The following is a 9,340-nucleotide window of genomic DNA, read 5'->3' on the forward strand; positions in this document are numbered from 1 at the left end:
TTCGTGCCGAGAGAAACAAATCCCTTTTCTTTCACCTCTGGCATCACCACAACCAAATGATTGTAAGGGTACAAAGGGCCTTATTTCTGTAGGCTGAAAGTACGTAGCAATTGTGGTACTGATGTACAAAATGACAAGAATAGTGCCTTGCTTATGCTTTCAGTACTCAAAATACTAAATCCTAGAGGAAGAAGAGATTTTCCAGGGTTTTAGATAAGATCTGTACATCTTCCCACAAATCGAGGTAAGCAAAGAAGTTTCAGAAAGCTTAAAGTCACAGGGAGGTGGTTGAGTCACCTTCCTGGAGGTGTTTCAAGCACGGGTGGATGAGGTGCTAAGGGGCATGGTTAAGTGTTTGGTCGGAATGGTTGGACTCGATGATCCAGTGCGTTTCTTCCAACCTGGTTATTCTATGATTCTGTGAAAGCTTCACCTGTGGCTGAAGCATAATTCACATCCTACATAAACATGGCCAACTGTGTAGCTTGGTCTCAGTGGGAAAAGGGGATGCGATGCTGATAAGAGTGCTGGGCTGTTTTTACAGTTAGGATGAGATATCATTTGCCTAGTTGTGGTTTGAGCAGAGAACCAAGCGTTCCAGATCTGAAAATGACCAATGTGTCCACCACAGCAGTGTAATCCTTGCTCACGTGGTTTGTGAGCCTGTGGTGCTCTGTTGGCACCATCCATTGCAACCTATTGCTGTGGTTATGCTTTGACTTTCTTCCAGGCTGTGGCTGCTTAAATTAGCACCTTTACAGCCCCAGAAAGCAGTTTGTGCCCAGCCAGATCAAGGCCACCAAGGGTAGGGACGGTCCCCATGGGCTCCTGGATGCTGGGCAGAGGGGGTGGGTGGGCGGGCAGTGCCCGTCCCGCCCCGTGTCACAGTGCCAGTGCCTGGCACCGCACAGTCACAATGCCCCAGGCAGGTAACCAGGGGCAACGTCCCCTTCCCTCTGTCAGTCTGCCCAGCCTCGCCACCAGGACAGCTGGGCTGGGGACAGCTCCGAGACATCCACGAGGAAGCCCTTACGGAGCCCGTGGAATTACTGGAGGGAGATAAGGGAGGAAGGCTGGAGGCTGGACAAAGCTGCCAGCTCCTCAGGAGATGAGAAGAGCCACCAAGCCCGGGAGGTGCTGGAGGCTAGGAGGTCTTTTCAGCTGGATAGGAGTGGTAAGACAAGGGAATTCCTTCTTGAGGAGCACTGGAGTGCTCCCTGTGTTTTTCTCTTGCAGACTGAAGGTCAGTAACAGCATGAAGCTAGGGGTTCCAGTGCTTTGGAGCACCCACTGGTGCCATACAGGACAGGAGAAGGGTTCTTGCCCCGAAGGCCCATCAGACTGGGAGCAGTTTGCCACTCTTGGAAGCCCCTGGGATGGCTTCAGGTTGAGGGAGAAGAAAGGTCCGGCATCTTCTGGGAGGCATGAGCAGCTTGTGGGATGAGGAGTCAGGTCTTGCTCACATGCTCAGGGAACAGCCGATCACCAGCTTTGGGGTCAGGAAGGAATTTTCCCCTGGGGCAGATTGGCACTGGTCCCCAGGGGTTTTTTGCCTTCCTCTGCAGCATCGAGCAGGACCACTAGTCAGGATTTCTTTAGCCCGGTTTGGCTAGGTTACTGCCTGCTGCTCCTGCCCCATGAAGATGGTTTCTCATGCCCTGCAGCTGCAGGGAGGAAGGCTTTTTTTCCCCCAGGGGGGATTGGCAAGTGTCCCTGGGGTTTTTTTTTACCTTCCTCTGCAGCAGTCAGCACTGCCCCTTGCCAGGTCTTCCTCTCTAGGTTCAACAGTCCCAGTTCCTTCAGCTGCTCCTCATAAGACTTGTGCTTTGTACACTTCACTGGTTTTGTTGGTGTTCTCTGGACACAGTCCAGCAGCTCAATACCTTGTAGTGAGAGGCCCCAGACTGAACACAGGATCTGAGGTGTGGCTTTTTGTTTGGAATTGGATGGGGAGAGAAAACTGGTGAGAAAAGCCGTGTTGATTTTGATGTGTGTGTGCAGCAGAAGTTTGTGCTTTGTCTGACAGTCCCCTTGTAATCACAGGTCACCGACATGAGAAAGAAGACCATCAAATACTTTGATTCTGTGGCGTCTCTCTTCGGAGGCTGCTCTCCCTTCTCAGCCTGCCAAGAACTTGGATTGTGACACCCAAGCGAAGAGATGATGTGTGGTCAATCAGGTCTGTTTCCTGAGTTGTGCGATGGTGAATGGATTGTCCCGCATGTCTGTTAGGATGGGTAACGTGTGCTGCTTCCAAACTGCCTCTCTTTTATGGTATTGGAAAATTCTGCTTCTTTGCATTCCTTAGGAAATCCCTCAGCACCAGAACGGAAGCGACTGTGGAGTTTTTGTCTGCAAGTCTCAACCTCACCCTCCCCTGGCATCTTCCAGCCATTCCATCAGGTCCCGAGTTCCGCAGCAGCTGCTGATTGTGCCTGGAGCAGGGATGGGGGTTCTATCCCTCGCTGTGGGGTTGGTGCGTGGCTGGTGGGGTTGGAGCTTCACAGTGGCCTCGGAAGGGCAGAGCTGTGTTCTCCATCCTTACATCTGGTGTCTGCTTCCTACTTCCCTACACGAGATGCCGCAGCTGGTGGGTTAGGGATACCTGGCCCTTATGTCTCCTGGAGAAGAGGGTTTCCCCCTGTTGATATTTGTGCATATTTTCTGCCTCGACTTCGTGTTTAAAGGATTTTTCCTTTTCTTTCCAGAGTGACATCCTTTACTTCCGCAAGAGGATGGTGTGGGAGATCATCCATCAGCAGCTGCTGCGAGAGATGCACGATGAGAGCAACACTGATCACCTCAGGGTGACTGATAAGGCATATAGTTATATTTCAAATAATTTATTTGGATAGGTAGTAGACACACAAATTTTCCTCTTTAGGCTACGCAGTAGTGGTTAAGGAGGGGTGGTGGTTTCCCCGTTATGGAGGCAGCAACTCTCACTGACATTAACTAAGGCACCTGATGACACACAAGCAGAACGGTGGCTGTGACGGGGAAGAGCCAGCACTGTCAGCCCCCGTCACTGAGATGCAGCACACGTGGCCACGTTACCGACAAAGAGGACTCTCACCCGCGGTGCTGGTGACCCCTGCATTAGCTGAGCTCATGTGGGCTCCGTGCTTGGCTCCTCGAGGCGAGTTCCCTCTGTTTGCAGGATGGCTACGATCTACTTGACTGCTAAAAACTGGATTTGTGAGGCCCTTCTGCCACGGTTTAGCTGAGGACACCCTAGAGAGTGAGCACTTGCCACCTTCTGATTTTTGGCAGGGGGGGGAGTTGTCTGGCCATACCTTGTGTGCACAACTTTCTGTGGTTGCTAATACGAAAATAAAAAAACCCTTCAGTTTGCTTTGACTTCTTCCCTGAAATGTGTAACTTTCACTCTCGTTCTCCAGCTCCCTCGGTGTTGCTCACATTTGTGTTTGTGTCCACGTGGTGGTGTTTTTCTAAGCTCTTCTGGAACTCCTCCAGGCTGCTGTACTAGGGGAGACCTGCAGCTGCTTCCCCCCACAGCCAGTGTCCAACTTCTCCTTTAAATCCAGACACTTCATAGATGCGAGAGATTAAATAGGGAGGTCAGAGCAGTGGCTGCTGGGGTCTCCAGTGGCAGCAGGGCCACAGTCAGGAAGGTGGAGGTCTCTGAGCTTGCAGCGCATCAGGAGGTGGAGAGGCTGGAGAGGCTGGAGAGGTGGCCGCTGGAGTGTTCCTGTGGCTGCACAAGCAGGTGGAGGTCACAGAGCTGGTTCCGCAGCAGCAGGGACCCCCACAAGGATCTCGGGTTGTCCGAGGGTCCATGTGGTATTAAGCTCTTCCTGGAGGCTGCTAAGCTGGTTCCAGTGCACTGGGGCTGTGGTGAGGCCACAAGGACCATTTCAGTGAGAGCCACATCTGGCAGCTGCACAGCTGGTTCTCCTTCATCTGGGACGAGCTGCTTGCAGAGCGATGACTCTCCAGGCAGGAGCGGGGGCTGCTGGAGCGGGTCCTGAGGCAGCAGGGCCACCACCAGGCAGGTCTCCGAGCTGGCATCGCAGCAGGAACCCCTACAGGGAGCTGGTGGGGGTTGGAGAGGCGGCAGCTGAGGTTTCCTGAGGCAGCAGGGCTGCTACAAGGCAGGTGGAGGTCATGGAGCTTGCACCACAGCAGCAGGGACACCCACATCAAGCTGGCTGCTAAGGCTGACAGGTCTACCCAGCTCCGGACGCCAAGTCTACCCAGCTCCGGACGCCAAGTCTACCCAGCTCCGGACGCCAAATCTACCCAGCTCCGGACGCCAAGTCTACCCGACTCCGGACGCCAAGTCTACCCAGCTCCGGACGCCAAGTCTACCCAGCTCCGGACGCCAAGTCTACCCAGCTCAGCAAGTGGATACTGCGTAGACCTGGCGGCCGGTGCTGGGTAGACCTGGTGCCCGTCCCTGGTGCTGGTGTCACCTAACAGCCATCACTGTCTGCCCCCAGAGCGGAGCCAGCACACCCACTGTTGGGGCCACAACTCCCATTTGTAGGGCCAGAACACTGATCTTATCTGATTTTTTGGGGCCAGAATACCAACTTTTGACCGAAAACGCTAATTTTAGGACAAATGACCAGGTCTCACAGAGTACAGGGGCGGCTTACAGGTCAATCCCTCTGCGTCCGCCAGGTCTTCCCACCTCAGTTCTCCTGGTGTACCTAGCTCCGGCTCCCAGGTCTACCCAGTTCTAGCTACCAGGTCTTTCCACTGGCTGCCTGGGCTTACCCGCTCTGGCTGCCACGTCTACTCAGCTAAGCAGGTCGGCGCAGGGTAGACCTGGTGTCCGTCCCCAGAGCCAGGGACACCTGAGGGCTCAGAAGATGCCCCAAGCAGTGCACAGGTAGCCCAGGGACGTTGTGACTGCACCGCCCCTGGAGGTGTTCAAGGCCAGGTTGGATGGGGTCTTGGGCAGCCTGATCCAGTGGGATGTTCCTGACCACGACAGGTGGGTAGAAACTAGATGATCTTGAAGGTCCCTTCCGACCGAACCTATTCTATAATTCTATGATCTTAGAAGTGTCATAGAGGGCTCAGAGAAGAGCTGGGCTACAGAAGAGTAGAAGTAGGGTGATAGAAGAGGCAGGTCAAAGAAAGGCCATAGAAAAGTTGTATTATAGAAGAATATGGTTGGACTCGATGATCTGGTGGGTCTCGTCCAACCTGGTTATTCTATGATTCTATGATTCTAAGACTTGGATAATACAAGAGTCAGAACATAGAAGGGCCTGAACATAGAAATCTGGGTCATAGAAGTGGCCTTGTGGGCTGCACAGGGAGGAAAGCAGCACCGGCAGCCAGGCCAGGCTGGACATGCTCCCTTGGGGAAAGGGATGTCCTTGGAGAAGTGCAAGGGAGCATTTCTGTGGCTGCAGAATCCACAAGAAAGATAATCCTCTTCCCGCAGGTCCTCGTGTGGGGCAGGCTGCTCTGCTGCTGAGCTCAGACTCTCGCCCTGGCCTGGGCAGAAGGGCTGGAACGGAACGGTGAGGACACGGTCTGTGGTGGCATCTGCTGGATTGAAACCAGGAGTCCTGGATTTCCGTTGCTCTTCGTGTCCAGCCTCTCTTCTTGCCCAGAGCTTGTCAGAGCCCAGAGCAGGGCTGTGTGCAGAGCCCAGCGTGGGACACGGCTGGGACCTCATCCCAGTCTTGAGCTTCCTCAAGGAGGGCAGTGAAGGGGAAGGCGCTGATCTCCTTACCCTGGTGACCAGGGTAGGTCACAAGGAAAAGGAATGAAGCTGCATCAGGGGAAGTTCCAACTGGACATCTGGAAAAGGTTCCTCATGGAGAGGGTGCTCAGTCACTGGAACACCCCAGGGAAGTGGTGATGGCACCAAGCCTGTCAGAGTTCAAGGAGCATCTTGACAATCATCTTAGTGATATGGTTCCATTTTACACAGTCGTGTGAGGATCAGGGAGCTGGACTCAGTGATCCTCATGAGCCCCTTCCAACCCAAGATATTCTAGAAGCCTGTGATCTTCAAGCTCAAAAAATAGTCTGCCCATCCACTACCCATCCCTTGACATTACTTCTTCCTGACAAGTTCCTCCTTGTGACTCTTTCCTCTCCCAGACATCATCCTAGCTCTCCATATCGTTCTGTATTTGGGTCCTACCGGTACACTCCCTACCTGCATTTGCTCCTCTCTGCACTTGGTGCTTGATCGCAGGCTGCTTAACACCTATTTCTGCACATGGCACATCATCCCCAGACACCACTAAACCCTCATCCAGTCATAAATTTTTATAATAAAAGCAGATTTTGTGCCCATATAGAAATTTCCAGAAACTGTAATAACTTCATGCAATCCCTGTGGGCAGAAGAAATGGCAAAGGGCTCGAGGTGCCCCCTGACTGTAAGGGATTTGTGTCTGTGACGCTGCTGGGGCAACAGAAGGAGCACAAGGGATTTGCCCCAGAGATGCTGTCAGCAGATCCTGGCAGGTGCCGAGGTGTGAAGGACCCGTGGTGCCCCCGTACCGTAAGGGATTTTCCTGGTGATGCTGCCAGCCTGTTCCTGGCCTGAGGAGGCTCCGTTGTGTTTTCCATCCGTCCCCAAGCCCTCTCCCTGCACAGGTCCTGTGGGGGCTTGGGCAGAGCTCCTTTCCCAGCCGTGTTCCTGCTGCTGCCCCGTCACCTCCAGAGACACAACTGACCTCACCGTCCCCGTCACAGTCAGATGTTTCCTGCTGGATTCTGAGTTTCTGAGACACAACTGACATCCTAACCCCCTACTCATCCATCACCTCCTCATGTCCTAGGACCTGAACAGGTAAAAGTACGCTTGCCCCACATCATGAGGAATGAACATGGGGACCTTGGTTCGTGGAGGGACATCCAAGTGCTATATTGAGGCGATTTCCCATGTCTTGTTACTTGCAATGAGAAGAGACTTCGAGGCAATATCTGTCCCAGAGATCTTTGTGGAAACTGAAGAAACTGCTCTGTCTACACATTCAGGTTCATCTCAGCTCACAGACATGATGTGTGCGCTCACATCTGATCCGTACAATGCCAAATTGGCCTTTGGTCTACTCAATCAGTGTCCTCTCATGGAAGAACAAAGAAACTCTCCAAGCTGGGGTGAGAGGCCGGTGCTGGGAATGGTGGTTGGCAGGGGTTTCACCAGGATTATTGCCTCTGGGACAAATGCTTGAGTCAGTTCCTGAGAGAAAGTTTAGAAGAAGCCCCAAGCCTTGAGGCTCTGCCCTGAGGAGGTCCCCTTGCTCTATGGAAAGGCTGTTCTGGAGGCAGCTCTGTCCCACAAGCAGCATGGCTGTGACCAAGCTCAGAGCCCTCAGGCCTTACAGCAAGGCAAGGGGGGAGAAGGAGAGTGTGGAAATGGAGAGAGAACAGCTCTGGGGGATCAAGTGCTGGTGTCTGGCAGTGCTGCCCTGCTGGGACTTTCTTCTTTTCCAGCCAGGAGCAAAGGAATTGTTCCTGAAGCTCCAGAAAGCCTTGGAGGGAGGGTCAGAGGAAGAGACAAGGTGCTGCAGTGGCTTTATTTTGATTACAATAGTGTGGGTTGTCATTACCTAACCCACAACCAACTCAAAAAGAGTTGAAAACATGATCATAAGTTTAAAAAAAAAAAGTAGAAATATAAAAATATAGAAGGCAGTAACACCAGCCATGAGTAACACCAGAACTGCTATGCAGAAGGTCAGGAATTTATTGCATCAGAGCTCTGTCCAGTTATAAGTTCCCGCAGCGCATCCTTGAGGTCCTTGTTCCTCAAGCCGTAGATGAGGGGATTCAGTGCTGGAGTTACCACTGCATAGAGAAATGACACAACTAAATTCATGGATGGGGAGGAGAAGGAGGGAGGCTTAAGGTAGGTAAACATGTCAGTGCTGAGAAACAGGGAGACCACAGCCAGGTGAGGGAGGCACGTGGAGAAGGCTTTGTGCCGTCCCTGCTCCGAGGGGATCCTCAGCACAGCCCTGAAGATCTGCACATAGGACACCACAATGAAAACAAAACAGCCAAAAGCTACTAAGAAACTAACCACAAGAAGCCCAACCTCCCGGAGGTTGGCATGTGAGCAGGAGAGCTTGAGGATCTGCGGGATTTCACAGAAGAACTGGTCCACAGCATTGCCCTGGCACAGGGGCAGGGAAAATGTACTGGCCGTGTGCAGCAGAGCAGAGAGAAACCCAGTGCCCCAGGCAGCTGCTGCCATGTGGACACAAGCTCTGCTGCCCAGGAGGGTCCCGTAGTGCAGGGGGTTGCAGATGGCAACGTAGCGGTCGTAGGACATGACTGTGAGAAGAAAATATTCTGTACCAAGGAAGAAAATAAATAGAAACATTTGGGCAACACATCCTGAGTAGGAGATGGCCCTGGTGTCCCAGAGGGAATTGGCCATGGATTTGGGGACAGTGGTGGAGATGGATCCCATGTCGAGGAGGGCGAGGTTGAGGAGGAAGAAGTACATGGGGGTGTGGAGGTGGTGGTCCCAGGCGATGGTGATGATGATGAGGCCGTTGCCCACGAGGGCAGCCAGGTAGATGCCCAGGAAGAGCCAGAAGTGCAAGAGCTGCAGCTCCCGTGAGTCTGCGAATGGCAGGAGGAGGAACTGGGTGATGGAGCTGCTGTTGGACATCTGCTGCCTCCAGACATGGGGCACTGTCATATGAGAGAAGGACAGTGACAAGTTAGGATAACCTCTGAGCCAAATCAAAGCCATTTCTCCTTCCCCTCCCTCCTGCTCACACCTTGTCACCTTTTTTCAGCCCTTCCTTCAGCTCTGAGCCTGGAGCCCTGCTCGGTGCCGGCTGAATGTGCCGGGAGGAGCAGAGCCTCTGCCCGCTGGCTGCAAGGAGTCAGCCCTGCTCTGCAGCAGGGGACATGGGGACGGTGGGGACAGGGGACACTGCTGGGGTTCAGCGTTGTCCAGGGGAACTGCTCCTGGTGCAGAAGGGCCTGTCAGCATCTGCACTGCCGGGGATGAGGAGCTGAGAAGGTAGCAGGCTTAGAGGTTTCGGATGCCTAAAGGTGTGACGGGACAGGTTTCCATCTGTGAGGGCAGCATAGTGCTTGCGAGGAAAACTCAAGAAAAGCCAAATGTCCTAACGAGGATATCTTAGTGCAGACGAGATAATTAATTCCTCAGGAATGCACTGCCCAAAGCCGCACAGAAGATTAGTGCCTGACTCTGCAACTCCCATCCCCAGAGAGACTGGCAGAGAGAACAAGAGAACAACAGCAACATCTCTGGTTTAAGTTTCCTCTCAATCTCTGATCCTATCCCTTCTCTCTGGAGGTTTTCCTCAATGGAGCTGATTCCCTGTCCCATGCCTTCTCCCTGTCAGCGCTCACAG

General features: G+C 53.2%; 1 protein-coding gene across 1 annotated transcript; it reads right to left on the bottom strand.

The window, feature by feature from the left end:
- Nucleotides 1–7,680: 7,680 nt before the first annotated feature.
- Nucleotides 7,681–8,706, bottom strand: LOC138732624 (olfactory receptor 14A16-like). The gene has a single exon (XM_069879263.1). It carries the CDS (start codon nucleotides 8,704–8,706, stop codon nucleotides 7,681–7,683), a length of 1,026 nt encoding a protein of 341 aa, XP_069735364.1.
- Between the last annotated feature and the right edge of the window lie 634 nt (nucleotides 8,707–9,340).

This window comes from Phaenicophaeus curvirostris, chromosome 34 (assembly GCF_032191515.1).
Source record: "Phaenicophaeus curvirostris isolate KB17595 chromosome 34, BPBGC_Pcur_1.0, whole genome shotgun sequence".
NCBI classification, from domain to species: Eukaryota; Metazoa; Chordata; class Aves; order Cuculiformes; family Cuculidae; genus Phaenicophaeus; species Phaenicophaeus curvirostris.

Bases quoted from the DNA above. Each gene is read 5' to 3' on its own strand.
- LOC138732624 (XM_069879263.1), bottom strand. From the start codon at position 8,706: ATGGCTTTGATTTGGCTCAGAGGTTATCCTAACTTGTCACTGTCCTTC.